Source organism: Rutidosis leptorrhynchoides, chromosome 2 (genome assembly GCF_046630445.1).
Source record: "Rutidosis leptorrhynchoides isolate AG116_Rl617_1_P2 chromosome 2, CSIRO_AGI_Rlap_v1, whole genome shotgun sequence".
Lineage (NCBI taxonomy): Eukaryota > Viridiplantae > Streptophyta > Magnoliopsida > Asterales > Asteraceae > Rutidosis > Rutidosis leptorrhynchoides.
Genome location: NC_092334.1, coordinates 488,187,234 through 488,204,745, shown reverse-complemented (window position 1 = coordinate 488,204,745; position 17,512 = coordinate 488,187,234). Strand labels below are relative to the sequence as shown.

At 34.9% G+C, this 17,512-nt stretch overlaps 2 protein-coding genes across 2 annotated transcripts; both read right to left on the bottom strand.

The window, feature by feature from the left end:
- Nucleotides 1-648: 648 nt before the first annotated feature.
- On the bottom strand, nucleotides 649-11,317 carry LOC139892679 (probable CoA ligase CCL8). The gene is made up of 16 exons (XM_071875796.1): nucleotides 11,111-11,317; nucleotides 5,302-5,475; nucleotides 4,776-4,935; nucleotides 4,555-4,643; nucleotides 4,346-4,414; nucleotides 4,174-4,227; nucleotides 3,969-4,076; nucleotides 3,709-3,807; nucleotides 2,925-3,017; nucleotides 2,760-2,837; nucleotides 2,152-2,247; nucleotides 1,924-2,014; nucleotides 1,575-1,648; nucleotides 1,297-1,476; nucleotides 1,075-1,128; nucleotides 649-923 (listed from the first exon to the last, which is right to left on the bottom strand). The coding sequence occupies exons 1-16, from the start codon at nucleotides 11,258-11,260 to the stop codon at nucleotides 870-872; spliced, it is 1,623 nt and encodes a 540-aa protein (XP_071731897.1). The 5' UTR covers nucleotides 11,261-11,317; the 3' UTR covers nucleotides 649-869.
- A 3,783-nt stretch (nucleotides 11,318-15,100) lies between these two features.
- LOC139892678 (cytochrome c-type biogenesis CcmH-like mitochondrial protein) lies at nucleotides 15,101-16,854 on the bottom strand. The gene is made up of 4 exons (XM_071875794.1): nucleotides 16,731-16,854; nucleotides 16,256-16,434; nucleotides 15,543-15,674; nucleotides 15,101-15,428 (listed from the first exon to the last, which is right to left on the bottom strand). Exons 2-4 carry the CDS (start codon nucleotides 16,397-16,399, stop codon nucleotides 15,216-15,218), a joined length of 489 nt encoding a protein of 162 aa, XP_071731895.1. The 5' UTR covers nucleotides 16,400-16,434; nucleotides 16,731-16,854; the 3' UTR covers nucleotides 15,101-15,215.
- Between the last annotated feature and the right edge of the window lie 658 nt (nucleotides 16,855-17,512).

Genomic DNA, 17,512 nt, shown 5'->3' with positions numbered 1-17,512 from the left:
TGTTCCCAAAATACCCTCATATAAATATTAGCATTAAAATTGTCTAAACTATCATTTAAGGGTATACTTGTACAATCATGTGGATCTATCAAAAATTGATTTGGAAATTCTCGTGATTTGTTACATTTGACTCAATAATCGTGTTTTATCTCAAGGTTGACCCAAATTGCCACTAATAATATAAGGGAACAAACACTAATTTCTCTTTTTTCTACGAGACATTATAATTATAACAATCAATATGTAAATGTAAATTATAATTATATTGAACATTTTCAACGTTATTGTAAACAACATAATAAAGAGAAATGATCAAAGTATTTAACCACTCAATCTTTACAATAGCAACGTGCAAGTGATTAATGTAGTAGTCATACTAGTTACATACCTTTAAATCTTTAATACCAATTTAAGTTCCCAAACACAAATAAATATCAAAAATATCCTCCTAAAACTAAATTATGATAGTAAGTTACAGCAAATACGAAGGAAAAAAAAATGACCGGTGAATAATGGCAACACAATTACAACAAACATAAAAAAGTTGAAAAAATTACGAGAAAAATCCTTGTAATTTGCATCATGTTATTAAGGTTGTACTCACAGATACTCCCACTAAACAACATACATAGGATGAACTGGATTCCCTTGGGCCAAATTTCAACATTATAAATTATTTTTATTTTTCTTAATTTCTTAATAAGATATTAATAATAGACCCTAACAGGATACATCTATTTCACCTCTTGCAACAATCTCAACACATTGAAATTCAACATTAGATGATACTAATAAGGATGAAAACACATTTTGCTACACACACATAATCTACTAACATCATTATGTTGCATCTTCACACTATGACTGAACTAAATCATTGCCTCTTCAGCAGCCAACTTCATCTTCAACTCCTTTTTGTTCACCTAAATTTACAAAACAATATGATTCATTATGTGCCCGGTATACATGAAATCAGATATATAATAGTTATACATGATTAGGTGATATAAATTATGTTCACTTTCCAAGAATACATTCATGTTTTCCACAAATGTATATCGCGCAGTATTTTACCTTTCCCATTGCATTACGAGGCAGCGAGTCCCATAAGAATAGTCGGGTTGGTAGCTGTATACATAACACAAGCACATTAGTTTCTAGACGCTTAAAAAATAATTTACTAAAAAGTGGCACAAAAGTGTTTCTGGGTCAACTCAACCCGGGGTATTTCAACATTACCCATTTGACCTGTTACCCTGGTCGGCCCATATTGCCACCTCTAGAGATTAGTATTACCTTGTATGGTGCGAGTTTCTGTTTAGCCCATGAGGAGAGTTCATCCAGTGTTATAGCAGGCTTCAAATCTTTTTCGCGAACCTTTTTTATCTCCATATCGGGCACAATTATTGCCGTCACTGCTTCTCCGTAAGTTTTATCTGGTAGCCCTAATACACAACATTCTGATATGGCTGGATGCTGTATAATTAATCACCGAATGTATCGAATTATGTCATTTGATCACTAGCTGATAAACATGTCGGTAAAAAAATGAAGAAAAAAAAAATGAAACTTACTTCCAAAAGAATCGCCTCGATTTCTAACGCTGATAACTTGTATCCACCCACCTTCATTATATCAGCATTAGTACCTGATTGAAAAAATGTGGACCCCAGTCCCCACGTCAGCAAAATACACCAGTTACATGTTGAAGAAGTCATTGGATACATGCAAAAAAAAGTTGGAAGTTTGATACATACAATAATAAGTTTTTAAGTTGGATATATAGAATAGAATTTTGGGTAAGTTTCATACATCTGCAAACACTTAATCCTATTTATAATGAGGAGAACAATAAAGATTATATGTACATGCTGAGAAAAAGAAAAAGCAAAATATGAAAGAAGAACGGTAGATGAATCTTACGTCCCAATATAACATAATATCCATCTTCATCCACTTTAACAGCATCACCGGTTTTAAAAAAGCCACCCTCAATAAATGACTCCTTGGTTACCTAAACATTTTGAATCATTTACTATAAGACCACAAAATATGTGACATAATATCGTTACTAAATAACATAGCTTTATTTACAGTTACCTACTATTTCATATAGCTAAATGGTAAGCAACAAGAGATATAAAAGTGTACCTCAGGACGTTTCCAGTATTCTTTAAACAATGAAGGGCTTTTGATACAAAGCTCACCAACCCCCTCGTTACCATCATCGTCCGCAAGAATCTTTACCTATCGCCAATGACAAAAGATAGTCAAATTCATTGACATTCGTTATGTGAGCAACAAAGGACTGGGTCCCGCCTTCTATTATTATAATCTCACATAAACTCAAAATACATAGAATCCCATCTTCTCTTTTGACAAATCTAACATCTAACATAAGGTTCTGTAATAATGAAGCTGAACATACAAGTAGGCGGTAAACGAACCAAACGATGCTGAACGAATGTTGCAGAACTCGGAATTACTTGGCGAGTACTCGGTCAAAAATCGGGATTACTCGGAAAATCGTTCATAATCGGTCAAAAATTGGTCAAAATCGGTCAGAGTCAAACTTGGTCAACATCCGAGTACTCCCTAAAAAGTCCCAACCAAGTACTCTCCGAGTATCGATTATTGCAACCTTGCTTAAAAGGTTTATTTTCAACATAAATCTGTGTTGCACAAGTATGTATGCTTACAAATGTTGAAGAGCCCCTACTACTTTTAAATTTGTGTTAAGATTGAATATGTTTGCTAACCTGCACGCCTGGAAAGGGCTTTCCTACAGTACCTCCTTTTCGCATTCCTTTTAACGGATTCGAAATTGCCATGACAAACTAACAGAACAACGAATCGAAATCATTAGCGAAATGAATCTAATTTACAGATAGAAAGAATTATGAAGTGACTTAAAAAAAAGATACTTCTGTCATTCCATATCTTTCCAATAGTCGATGTCCTGTAATGGCCTCCCACTGTTGCATTACTGGCAGGGGTAGAGCTGAGGACCCACACATCTGGAGGCACAAAAAACTAAGGCATTTACTTCTTCTTTATATTGTTATATAAAACGTTATTATATGTTCATTTATTTATTTGTTTATTGTCGGGGGGCTTCAATCTTTTTTATGGTCAAAAACAGAAAAATGTAGTCACAGAACTGCATAAAATAGCATTTTTTGAGTCGGGATGCTTTAACATGGGGAGGTGATCCTCGCACACCACTTTTTGATCTATGTACATCTAATTACCTATTATACCCTTAATTATACTTTATACTTAGAATAATAATATAAGTTCAATTCTCTAGATTAATTTAGGGGTATAACTGTAAGTTTATGAAATAAAAGTGTACATGGATCAAAAAATGGTGTGTGAGTATCACCTCCCTTTAACATGTGAAAATAACCCCTTTTTAGCGGTTAAAGAAACTTGTATAAATCTTCCTCTGTATATTTTCCTTTAACTAAGTTCAATTCTCTAGATTAATTTAGGGGTATAACTGTAAGTTTATGAAATAAAAGTGTACATGGATCAAAAAATGGTGTGTGAGTATCACCTCCCTTTAACATGTGAAAATAACCCCTTTTTAGCGGTTAAAGAAACTTGTATAAATCTTCCTCTGTATATTTTCCTTTAACTAGTAATCTAATACCATAAGTAGCATATGTTTGCAGAAGAAGTATAATCACAAAATTAGTGGATCACCATTAGACGCAATTGGCTTCCAGCTGCAGCGGAAGTTGCTTGTAAGTCTGGATCCATAGCCTCATAGCCTTGGATCAGCCTCGTATACATGGTTGGAACCTAAATATAAGGAGGATAAATTTCAAATATTATTTTTTTATGTATATACTCTGCAAGCCTTAAATATGGTATGTGCAACATAGGTGACAAACACCAAAAGGGAAAATATATTAAAAATATGTTTGATAGTATTATAAATATGTTTGAAAGAAATGGCATACCCCTGTAAATACAGTTATTGCATCATCAAGCTTTGTTCCATCTTCCGGATACGACTCACGCCATCTTTGCCAGATACCCCTCACACTAAACTTTGGCATAAATTCGACCTTCAACAAGATACGTATTAGAAATTTATAACCGTTACTGCTATATGGCGTTCTAGAACTTGACATAACTGCCCTTAATATGAATTTAATCACTTACCATGGAACCAGCATAAAGAGGAGCAAACAATGCATTAAAGAGCCCATGAACATGTATGGATGAAGTTAAGAATGAACAAGATAATGAACGAAAATAAATAATCATGGAATATAAAATAGATAATAAGTAAAACACCATGAACAGATAGTTTAATGTTTAGTTCATGGATATGGTGTAATGGCAGGCAATGCAGAAAACGGTCACTTGGTGTGTACTCCCAAGCTGTTGATAATGTTTTCACCTGAAATCAAGCAGAAAGACAACAGTTAAAATGTAAAAGACCTCGCATGTTTTTTTTTTTCTTTCAAAATTGTAATAGGCAGGTTCTTTTTGTTTATTTATTGAGTATTTCTTTAAAAGATAGATTACACATGAAATTACCTGTGCTAAAATGCTACTATGAGTATGAACAACTCCTTTCGGTTTACCAGTTGTACCGCTAGTATATAAAATCAATGCGGGGTCATCATCTACATGAAATAACATATTTGATAGAATGCATTAGTACCGTTCATATGAAAACATCATTTACAGGAATTCAATAATAAACTGAATATTATGCAATTATATATCTGATAGAAAGGATATATATAAATATATACCTTTTACTTTGATTGAGAACTGAATTTCTTTCAAATTTAAACCATCAGTGACATCACTACTAGGAACATCAGGTATTAGAGAAAATTGAGCTTCAGTTTTATCTGCAATTTTTTGCATAACCTCACTGTGATCCTCAGTGCTTAGAATCATTGATACATCCTACAAACATGATATTAGTTAAGCACTGAATGAGTTAAGTTTCAATAAATGTATCAACTTTTACTCAAAAGTCAATTGTATGTATTAATCTTTTGAAGTTTCAATCGTATGTACATTATCTCCTCTAACGTGTGATGTGACAACTCAAAAGGCTGCCGCGTTGGCAAAAAAAATTAAAAGGTTACCTGATGATGAAGTCACAAGACATAAATACAAATAGCAATAATTGAAAGTTCGATACATATTAGAAAGTTTATAACTTGGATACATGTGAATTCTATATAAACTTTGAAGCATTTTCAGATACTTAACCACAAAAAATCTTCAAAAAATAATAAAAATAAAATGAAGGAATTTAAATCATACCGAGTCAGTCATAACATGTAAGAGTTCAGCTTCAGGGTAGCTAAGTGCAAGTGGTACTGCAACACCACCACTCAACCATACTCCCAGTACTCCGGCTACAAACTCCGCACAAGGTTTAGCCACAATACCAATTCTAGCACCATTTAGACTTTTCGACTCCACGGTCACATCAACCTGTAAAATGATAACAATATACTATTCAAGTGTTGGGTTTTGTTATTGGGTTTCCAAATATGAGTAAGTATTAACAAGCCCAAGCCCAACAAAATTAGGCCCATTGCTTGGTTGACTTGGTCAAGCATAGGAGGGCATCTTAAAACATCAAGTTGCAGCTGTTTTTCATTATCAAGAGTGAAGAGAGTTCAAGAAAAAGAGAGAAAAAATCCCAATTTCCGTCACTTCTTACAGCAGTCCAGAAAACCTTCGATCCCCGGAGATCCGACCGTTGAATCTTCTTCATTTTTGGGCTGTGTCTTCCTGACATCAGTGCCAAGGTTTTCAACCGTTGAATTCGTCTAAAAAGGCCTGTAGGTCGAGTTATTGCTGCTGGAGCAGAGAGCAGTTTTTGGGTGATTTATTCCTCTTTTGTCTTTATTTATTTCATATACTTGTTGATTGTTCTTGTTCAAGAGTATGATGATGTTGTATACCTCTAGTTGATCTAGAGAAGGATTATTGTATTGCTCTCCTTGTTGATGATAGTGGAATTTAAGTGGCTTACGAGTCCCGTGGTTTTTACTCTCGATTTTGAGGGGTTTTCCACGTAAAAAGTCTCGCGTGTATTGTGTGTGCTTGATTATTCGTTATTAGTTGATTTGCTACTGATTTGGGGACTGATTTGGGTTGGTTTTGATATAGCTTGTTTGTTAGTTTCCTCACGGGTTCATACGGGTCGGGAAATGCTTGTCAAACGGGTTTGTTTCCGCTTTGTAGATTGCCCGTTGTGACCATTTTCCCATCAAATTGGTATCAAGAGCTAGGTTATTTGATTTGACTTGTGTGAAAGATGGAAGCTAATACAAGTAAAATGATTAGTTTAAATGGTTCAAATTATCATGTTTGGAAAGGTAAAATGGAGGATCTTCTTTATGTGAAAGATTATTATTTGCCTGTTTTTACTGAGGATAAACCTGAGGAAAAATCTGATGCTCAATGGAAAATTTTGCATAGACAAGTATGTGGGTATATTCGGCAGTGGGTTGATGATAATGTTGTGAATCATATTACTGGGGAGACTGATGCTAAAGCCTTATGAAAAAAGCTTGAGCAGTTATATGAACGAAAGACTGGGAATAACAAGTTGTTCTTAATTAAGCAGATGATGGCTTTGAAGTATCATGATGGGACTCCTATTACAGATCACCTAAATGCATATCAGGGTATTATAAATCAGCTTGCAGGTATGGGTATCAAGTTTGAGGATGAGATTCAGGGTCTCTGGTTACTTGGTACATTACCGGACTCTTGGGAGACTTTTAGGACATCTTTGTCCAACTCTGCACCGAATGGTACTATCACCATGGAATTGGCTAAGGGTAGTATTTTGAATGAAGAGATGAGAAGAAAGTCACAAGGTTCCTCTTCACAGTCAGATATCTTGGTCACAGAAACGCGGGGGAGAAGTCATAGCAGAGGTCAGGGTAAAAGAGGCAATCATCGTAGCAGCTCACGCAAAGGCAAATTTGCTAACGTTGAGTGTTATAATTGTCATGAAAAGGGGCACACAAAGTGGTATTGTCCAAAGTTGAAGAATGAGAAGAAAAAGGCATATGACAAGAATAAACAAAAGAAAAGTGATGGTGGTGATGATGATAAGGTTGAAGTTAACGCTATCACAGATGAGTTCTTTGTTTGTATTGATTATGATATGATCAATCTTACTCATGATGACACGAGTTGGATTGTTGATAGTGGTGCTACATGTCATGTTGCAATTTGTAGAGATCACTTCTCATCTTACACTCCAGGTGACTATGGTTTTGCTAGGATGGGTAATGCCGGGTTATCAAAGATCGTTGGTATTGGAGATGTTTGTTTGAAATTTGACACGGGAATGGTTTTAGTTTTGCATAATGTAAAACATGTTCCGGATATGAGACTTAATGTTATTTCAACAGGCATTCTTGATGATGATGGTTATTATAACGGTTTTGGTAATGGTATTTGGAAACTAACTCTTGGTTCTATGATAGTGGGAAGAGGCAAGAAAGACTCAAGATTATACATCACGCGTCCGAAGATCATCCAGAACATTGTTAACGCAGTGGACAATGTTGATTCTACTGAGTTGTGGCATAAAAGACTTGGCCACATGAGTGAAAAGGGGATGTCTATCTTGTTCAAGAAGAATGTGTTGTCGGGTGTTAGTGGTATTGATTTGAGTAAGTGTTCTCACTGTTTGGCAGGGAAACAGACCAGAGTTGCGTTTAAGAGTCATTCTCCTTTTCGAATGGAGAACATACTTGATCTAGTTCATTCGGATGTTTGTGGGCCTATGAAGACTAGGACACTTGGTGGATGTTCCTACTTTGTTACATTCATCGATGATCATTCCAGGAAGGTGTGGGTTTATACCTTAAAGTCAAAGGATCAAGTATTTGAAAAGTTTAAGGAATTTCATACACTAGTTGAAAGGCAAACGGGGAAGAAACTCAAGTGTATTCGGACTGATAATGGCGGTGAATACATTGGCAGATTTGATGCTTATTGTAAGGAGAATGGTATTAGGCATCAAAAGACTCCACCAAAGACACCTCAGTTGAATGGCTTAGCAGAGAGGATGAACAGAACTTTGGTTGAGAGAGTTAGATGTTTGCTTTCACATGCAGGGTTGTCCGATTCCTTTTGGGGTGAGGCTTTAAATACGGCAGTTCATATTATTAATCTAACCCCTTGTGTTCCTTTGCGTTTTGATGTTCCTAACAGGGTTTGGAGCGGCAAAGATGTTTCTTACCGTCATTTACGAGTTTTTGGATGTAAAGCTTTTGTTCATGTTCCCAAAGATGAGAGGTCAAAGCTTGATATGAAGACTAAGCCATGTGTATTCCTCGGCTATGGTGAAGATGATTTTGGGTACAGGTTATACGATCCAGTTCAGAAGAAACTTGTACGAAGCCGAGATGTTGTTTTTACAGAAGATCGGATGTTAAAAGATGTTGAGAAGACAGATTCAGCTCCTCAAACTAGTGCTGATCTTGTTGATTTGGATCCAGTTACTCCACAACATGTTGGAGATGATGTTCATAATGATGAACATGGTACTGATGATGATTATGCTCCGGAGCAGGTAGAGATTCCAGTACCAGATGTGCCCCCATTTGTCCCACTTAGGCGGTCTACTCAAGACCGTCATCCTTCTGTTAGATATTCTGCTGATGAGTATGTATTAGTTACTGATGGGGGAGAGCCAGAATGTTATTCAGAAGCAATGAAAGATGCGCATAAGAAAGAGTGGGGTGAAGCTATGCAAGATGAGATGAATTCTTTGCATGAGAACAATACTTATGAGCTGGTGAAGTTACCTAAAGGCAAGAGAGCTTTGAGAAACAAATGGGTATTCAAAGTGAAGACAGATGAGCTTACTTTACAACCAAGGTACAAAGCTAGGTTAGTCGTTAAAGGATTCAGCCAGAAAAGGGGTATTGATTTTGATGAGATTTTCTCACCGGTTGTGAAGATGGGATCTATTCGAGTGGTTCTTGGGTTAGCTGCTAGTCTTGATCTTGAGGTTGAACAGATGGATGTCAAGACTGCTTTTCTTCACGGTGATTTGGATAAGGAAATCTACATGATGCAACCTGAAGGTTTTCAGGTTAAGGGTAAAGAAAATTATGTTTGTAGACTTCAGAAAAGTTTATATGGGTTGAAGCAAGCACCGAGACAGTGGTATAAGAAGTTTGAGTCGGTTATAGGAAAGCAAGGCTACCGAAAGACAACTTCAGATCATTGTGTTTTCTTTCAGAGGTTTGGTGATGATGATTTCATCATATTGTTGTTATACGTTGATGATATGTTAATTGTTGGTAAAAATATTAAAAGAATTGCGCAGTTGAAGCGAGAATTGAGTAAGTCTTTTGCTATGAAAGACTTGGGGCCAGCAAAACAGATTCTTGGCATTCGGATTTCTAGAGATAGAGGTGCTAAGACGTTACATATATCACAAGAGCAATACATTGAAAAGGTGCTAAGTAGATTCAACATGAAGAATGCTAAAGTGGTTAGTTCCCCTCTTACAAACAACTTTAAGCTAACAGAAAGAGATTGTCCTACTTCAAAGGAGGATGTTGAGGAGATGGATATAGTTCCATATGCGTCAGCAGTTGGTAGCTTGATGTATGCTATGGTGTGTACTAGGCCAGATATAGCTCATGCGGTAAGTGTTGTTAGTCGGTTTATGTCAAATCCGGGTAAGAAGCATTGGGAAGCGGTTAAATGGATTATGAGATACTTACGAGGTACTTCAAAGTTAGGTATCACATTCGGAAATGGAGAGCTGGTGCTTGTTGGTTATACAGACTCAGATATGGCAGGAAACAAAGATAACATGAAATCCACTTCTGGATATTTGATGACTTTCGCAGGGGGAGCAGTTTCATGGCAATCAAGGTTACAAAAGTGTGTTGCATTGTCTACAACCGAGGCTGAGTATATGGCAGCAACAGAAGCGTGCAAAGAACTATTGTGGATGAAAAGGTTTCTACAAGACCTTGGGTTTAAGCAATCACGATATGTGGTTCTTTGTGATAATGAGAGTGCGATTCATTTGGCTAGAAATTCTATGTATCATAAGCGGACAAAACATATAGATGTGCGGTATCATTGGATTAGAGAACGTCTTGAAGATGGTTCGTTTGAACTTGATAAAGTTCACACCAATGATAATGGTTCCGACATGTTCACAAAGGCTTTAGCAAGTGAGAAGCTCAAGGTATGTTGCTCGATCGCCGGGATGGCGATTCCTTCCTCATAATTGGAAAGGGGGAGATTTGTTGGGTTTTGTTATTGGGTTTCCAAATATGAGTAAGTATTAACAAGCCCAAGCCCAACAAAATTAGGCCCATTGCTTGGTTGACTTGGTCAAGCATAGGAGGGCATCTTAAAACATCAAGTTGCAGCTGTTTTTCATTATCAAGAGTGAAGAGAGTTCAAGAAAAAGAGAGAAAAAATCCCAATTTCCGTCACTTCTTACAGCAGTCCAGAAAACCTTCGATCCCCGGAGATCCGACCGTTGAATCTTCTTCATTTTTGGGCTGTGTCTTCCTGACATCAGTGCCAAGGTTTTCAATCGTTGAATTCGTCTAAAAAGGCCTGTAGGTCGAGTTATTGCTGCTGGAGCAGAGAGCAGTTTTTGGGTGATTTATTCCTCTTTTGTCTTTATTTATTTCATATACTTGTTGATTGTTCTTGTTCAAGAGTATGATGATGTTGTATACCTCTAGTTGATCTAGAGAAGGATTATTGTATTGCTCTCCTTGTTGATGATAGTGGAATTTAAGTGGCTTACGAGTCCCGTGGTTTTTACTCTCGATTTTGAGGGGTTTTCCACGTAAAAAGTCTCGCGTGTATTGTGTGTGCTTGATTATTCGTTATTAGTTGATTTGCTACTGATTTGGGGACTGATTTGGGTTGGTTTTGATATAGCTTGTTTGTTAGTTTCCTCACGGGTTCATACGGGTCGGGAAATGCTTGTCAAACGGGTTTGTTTCCGCTTTGTAGATTGCCCGTTGTGACCATTTTCCCATCATCAAGTACCACAAATTTTTTTACATAACTGACGATCTATCTATCTACTGCATCATTTGAAACTCACTATTTTTTGGTCATGACCGGATAACAGGAGAGATATACTCCTAGCAGAAGAAACTAAATGATTGTAGCCGTAGCGTTTATCATCTGCTTTGATAGCAATATTTCTGTCAGATGCAGACCCATGACTTGCAATCGCTTTGACAACCTCCATGAATGTTCCACTACTTGAAGCTGTGAGATTACACCAACTTTAAAAAGAAAAGAAAAAGTTTAAAAATGTACCTCATATGTATCTCTATTCCATAGTATTGCTGTTACCAAATTACTTTATATACTACTAGTATTTAGTTTAGTTTTGTGAGGGCTAATCATTTGAATATAAAAAGCTCTGTTAAACATATAAACAAGCAGATCATAAAAGATTAGCCACATAAACACATACCAATCAGTCATCAAGAACGAAAGAAATACTTGAAATCATAAAATTGTCATTCAGGCATTTTAACAAACACCTGGTGTGCAATTACACATGTATACAATGAACAACATTTCCCATCACCAAACCCTATGATTTTAACAGTTTATACTTGCAATAACCAATGGATCATCAAAAGAAGAAGAAAAAAATGATCTTTAACGAAAAATTAATCAAGAAAATTAAAAAAAATTACCAGAAAATTGACGAGATTGAGGAAAGAAGCAACAAGAAGAAGTAAATAGGGAAGGATAGTGATGGGTGAGCAAGTAGTTGAATAACAATAACGCTGTATTCTTATTGGTATTGTAGTTATTTTTATACTGATGGTGATGATGAAATATGGTACTAATAAATGTAAAGCTTCTGTTCATCGCTATTGAGCGGTGAATGAATGAATGGTGGTGATTATATATGTGTGAGAATTATTGATGATCCAGGTGGCAAAGAAAGTCAAATTATGGAAATTAATCAATGAAAAGATTGCATTTGTATTTGAACTATGAAACAAGACGAAAGATGTTTTTATACGTTTTCCTCAAAGAAAGATGACAAATTTAGAGATATAATTGGTGATATTTTGCCTTTTATGAACGCAGGTCTATGATTATGGGTTTTTCTAGATGATCATAAAGACTAAACAGAGGGGATTTGTTTGTTGCTTGTTTTTTTTAAACTAAAAAACGAAAACTCATATAAATAATGAAGATGTTTTCCAAAAAAAAAAAAAAAATAACGTCTTTAACCAAAAGTTCAAGAATGAAACCATTTGTTGCTTGTTTGATGTTTTTGATTTGGTTATTAAGTAGTTTGTGTTTTGTTTGTTGAGCTTACTCTTTACACAGTTGTTTATTTGTAAATTGTAATGCCCGATTTTCTTCTCAACTTGTTTGTTTGTCCTAATTATTACTGTATTATCTAATTGATAAAAATGGTGAATAGTAACTAGAGACATTTTCGTCATTTCATTTTTTTTTAATTCTATTTAAATTTCACTACACCACCCTCACACTTTTTTCAAATATTCAAATCGACCCTCCAAATAGGGGTTAAAGTATCAAATAATCATTTTCATAAAAAAATCTTAAATAAACTCCTCCCAAATATCCAACGGGTCATATATTCTCGCTCGCAACGAGTTAAATTTTTCCGACACCATCGTTAAACTCTAAATAATTTTAGAAACACAATGTCACTAACTATACGCAAAACGGACGCTTTTTAAAAAAACGCTAAATACTTGGGGTACTTTTCATACACGTTGATTTTGCGTTAAATTTTTAAAAGTCGATAATTACATAGCTAAACGCGGAGATGGACATATATTGTTAATTTAAAATAACATTTAAATCTTTCACGGGTTATACCTTTTAGTTCGAATCGAGTTGCGCTTCAACGACATCATTCTTTAGCCACGAAATAATTTTACAAACTAAACGCAATAAAATACATTGAAAACCGAACTCCCGGCGCGAAGCGAGGGTTCAACAACTAGTTTTGTACTATTTGTTTGGTTTTTTCATTTTTTATAATAGTTTTTTATGATTTATGATAGTTTTTCGCTCTTTTAAGTTATCTTTTTTTTACAAAATATAAAATAATGACTAAAGACACACATAAAAAAGTTAATTCATTTTAATTTTTATATGTCAACTGAAATTGAATGAATTATTTATTTAATTCACATATATTTGCCAAATATTAGGTACACAAAAACTCTTACTATAAAATACGTCATGCGTCTTCGTGGTTTGTTGAAAGTTGATAACTCGGTTCAAAAGTTTATTTCTTTTTTTGAAGAGTCCTTGTAATTTATTAAAGTTGTGTGGTGATGATAAATCACTAAGTGTACGATGAGGATACAAAGCTCCCTCTTCTGATTTAAAAAAAAAAAAATAGATAAATAAATAAATAAATAAATAATAATAATAATAATAATAATAATAATAATAATAATAATAATAATAATAATAATAATAATAATAATAATAATAATAATAATAAAAAATTCACTAACTGTTACTGAGTATTAATTTATTCAGTTAAATTCGCGTTTTGCCTATAATCTATTTTCGTACCACCACCGGTTTATACAATGCTGACGTAGCTGTGACATAGGATGTAACCTGTTGACCTCTTTATACAATTTTCTATCATGTCACAATACCTCTAGATGTGCTATTTTTTAACACTTTATGGTCACTCGAACTAGAGATCAGGTGAAGCTGTGTTCAAATGCAATTAATTATGAAATATATGCCCCATGAAATAGATATAAATGTCCAAATGTTAAGCAATTATAATAAATTATATTATATTATATTTATATTATCTTGAATTTAATAAGTTAAATCATAGATTACCTACGTATATAATGCATGCTTTCATCTAGTTTTGTCACTATATAATATACTTTAGAATTTTGGAAGTAAACATCAAACATATTTTTAATGGAAGGTGATACTCACAACAAAATTGATTTATACACACTTTTTAGCACAAAATTTACGTTTATATCCCTCGCACAACAAAATTGATTCATACACATTTTTTAACACATAATTTACATTTATATCCCTAAGTTTATGGAGTTGAACCTCCATAATTATAAATGAAGGGTATAATGGTAAGTTTGTATATATGGATCAATTATTGGTGTGTGAGTATCATCTCCCATTTTTAATATATATTCTTTTAATATACATAGTAAAAAATTAAATTGATACTAAAAGATATGATGCAAGTTAGGTAAATGAGTGGATGATACTAAGATCATCTCACATCAAACCCCCTTTTGCTCTGGTTGAATGCATTCATCCTGAAACTAAATTATTGTAAGATAAAATTAAAATTAATGATGATTTGAGAACTGTTATTCAAAGTCTAAACTTTCACAATTACCCTTATGCATATGCATATGTATATACTCACTTATAGCCATACTGATCAAACATAAAACAGTCGGGTCTTAGTTTGAGTGCTAATTTGGGGAAAATATGATTGATCCATTGTTTAATCTCCAATAATTGTGCAAACCCGATTGAAATCTGGATTTCAATGGCGTTAAACAATGAATGACTAATCTACTCAATTAGATTGAGTAATTAGTATGTAGAAATGTAGTGAGAGAAAGTAGATCTCTTCTTTGATGAAGATGATGATGAAGAGAGAGAAAGTAGATCTCCTCATGCTTCATGTAAAGTGTGTGTGTGAGTGAAAGGATTGGGAACCCTCTAATGGATAGTGGATGACCTTTATTTATAGGTCAATGTGGTAGTACAAAGTGTAGTACACATGTAGCCTTGTTTGCATGATCCTTGACGATTCCAGCCTACTCATTTCGTGCCTGCTCGTTTCATGTCGGATCACTTCGCATCGGCACGACTTATTTCGTGTCGGATCACTTCGTCTCGGCCGGATTTGGTCCCAGTCGGATTTGTCCTGGTCGGATTTTAGTCCTGGCCGGATTTGCTCAAGTCTTGTTTAAGACATATAATTCTTATGAGTATTTGGGTTATTTGATACGGATCCAATATGCGTATCACATACTTACACAATCAATGGTGTTTATAACTAAGTTTAAGTCCATACGTAAGCAAGTTACATAAACAGAAGTCCGAACAAACATTATACCCAAACCACGAAGATCGTCACAGAATGGTTTAAAAATTGCTCATATGTGCAATGATTCTTATTCTCTTTGAAACCACCGTCTCCACCATGGAGATGAAGAAGGAAGAATTCCTTGAGACGGTGGAGGTGTAAGGATCTCGATCATGGTTTCCTTTTCTTTACGAGTTAATGGGACACCTCGAGTAAGGTTCAACGCCAGTAAATGGACATTCGTCCTTTGCCTGTGTCTGCCATACGCCCATATTCCTCCAGCACTCGCAGCAATCAGAAACTGTTCAAAAAATCCACAAATAATAATAATAAATAATAAATAATAATCAGTACAATATAATCCTTAATAATCAGAATTAATGGAATGTAATATTGAGTGAGCTATAAAACTGACTGGTGACAGCCACAAGCCTGCAGTCTGCCAATCGAACTTTGGAGCGTAAAGTATTGTCTCCCCGTATTCTTCTCCAAGCTTCTTATAGATATCATTGTCACTTTTCCCGGATCGTATTTCATCACGAATGAGCTACAACAGAAAGTAAGAAAGCTAACCATGTAAGTAGGCTATTTTAGATCAACATAGCAGCATTACAAACATATTATGATATCCACTTTCTTCTGTGTGATTTTTTACTAGTTACTCATCTTAATACTAAGAAAGAGTCAAATTAGACAAATTTTGAGCACAATTTAAGGTAGAATGATTGTGTTCAAATAAATCAAGAAATAAGAGGGATACCCTTCCAAACTCGAAGGGGTAGCCGCATGTGGTCAAGGCAGTCGAGGGATAGAGCCAATGTGTATATAGTGCAGTCACTTGAAGTCTTGAACCCACTGAACCAAATTTTTTTTTTTTTTTTTCTGATTTAGTGTAAAATTACTGTAAAAGTATCGTATCGTTAGTTATTATCCTGCTAATTTAATACGCAAACATAACTAGATTTTACTATGTACCCATTTGATACTTTTTCTGGCGTCGTCCCTTAAGTATGATCCGGAAGCTAGTTCAACTTTTGCCACCCAAATAAGCAATGCAATTATGTGTCACAGTTCATGAATCACAAAGCAAGTAAATTTTGAATAACCAATATACAAAAAAGGGTCCACCTTTCTAAGGAGAACGGCAATATCAGCTTGAGATTCTTCAATTGACTGACTACCACATTCTAAACAACGAACGTTGTGACTAATGTTTCTTGCTCGAGCGTCCACAATCTGTTGCTTCTTCACCGGATCCTCTTCGTTTTCCATTCTTTATAACTTTTTTCTTCAGTCAACTCCCAACACTACAAAATGCATCATAATTTGATAATGTTAGCAGAATTTTGATTTGGGCATTTTGTCGAGCAGGTGTCGTGCAATGTGTTTCCTTTTTCAAATACTACAGATTTTAAAATCCAATAAAGGATACCGGCTATGCACACCGCCTATAACCGAAATCTTTATGTGGGTTTGCAACAAATTCGCTTTCAATATAGGTAGTTGATCACAGTGCGATACAGTAAAGTGAAATATTCATTGAAATCATTATACGAACTGAAGAAATAACGAGAGTGGGATCATAGAGAAAGAAAGAAGTTACCTTTATGTTCTAAATAAAAGTATTGTTAGCAATTTGCGATTGCTCTAAACCAGAATAAATGGACCCCAATTCAACGGTTATTTGAGGTAACGATGTTCAAATAGCGATTTCGTTCATCTTCAAAGTTTATGATTTAGTTTATGATTTGTTGATTGATAAATAAATAAATAAATTGGTAAATATCTATATTTGGTCCTTGACTTTTTAAACTTTTCATTTTAAACTTTGTTTATTTGTTTTTAATTATATTATATTATATTATATATATCCTAAAGTAGGTGGGGTTTGTGGTCGTTTTGGCCACCCCACCTTATCAAAGGACACCCAACCAAACCCAACTCCAAAAAACGCTAAACACCCCCCTCAACTATAACCTACTTACAAAAACTCCACCAAACTCAGGGGGTAAAATATAAATTCTCTTACTTAAGATAAAAACTCCACCCAAATGCTTCGACTGCCCGTATCTTCATGCTCTACGCGAGTTAAATTCCACCAACTACACCGTTAAACTTGAAATTTTTTTATGAACAAAGCGAAACTAACTACGTTCGAAACAGACACTTTTAAAAAAATGCTAAACACAACAACAGCCCGTATCTTCCTGCTCGCCGCGAGTTAAATTTTTTCGACAGCACCGTCAGATTTGAAATAATTTTATGAACAAAACGAAACTAACTACTTTCGAAACGGATACTTTTTAAAAAACGCTAAACACAACGACAGCCCGTATCTTCCTGCTCGCCGCGAGTTAAATTTTTTCGACAACACCGTCAGACTAG

Excerpts from the sequence above, each read along its gene's own strand:
- LOC139892679 (XM_071875796.1), bottom strand. The coding sequence starts at position 11,260 with ATGGAGGTTGTCAAAGCGATTGCAAGTCATGGGTCTGCATCTGACAGA. Across the intron at positions 4,644-4,775 it reads GTTCTCAATCAAAGTAAAAG|ATGATGACCCCGCATTGATT; the intron begins GTATATATTTAT and ends TATTTCATGTAG. Across the intron at positions 2,248-2,759 it reads AGCCCTTTCCAGGCGTGCAG|GTAAAGATTCTTGCGGACGA; the intron begins GTTAGCAAACAT and ends CATTGGCGATAG.
- LOC139892678 (XM_071875794.1), bottom strand. The coding sequence starts at position 16,399 with ATGGAAAACGAAGAGGATCCGGTGAAGAAGCAACAGATTGTGGACGCT. Across the intron at positions 15,675-16,255 it reads TTGCCGTTCTCCTTAGAAAG|CTCATTCGTGATGAAATACG; the intron begins GTGGACCCTTTT and ends TTTCTGTTGTAG. Across the intron at positions 15,429-15,542 it reads CAGGCTTGTGGCTGTCACCA|TTTCTGATTGCTGCGAGTGC; the intron begins GTCAGTTTTATA and ends TTTTTTGAACAG.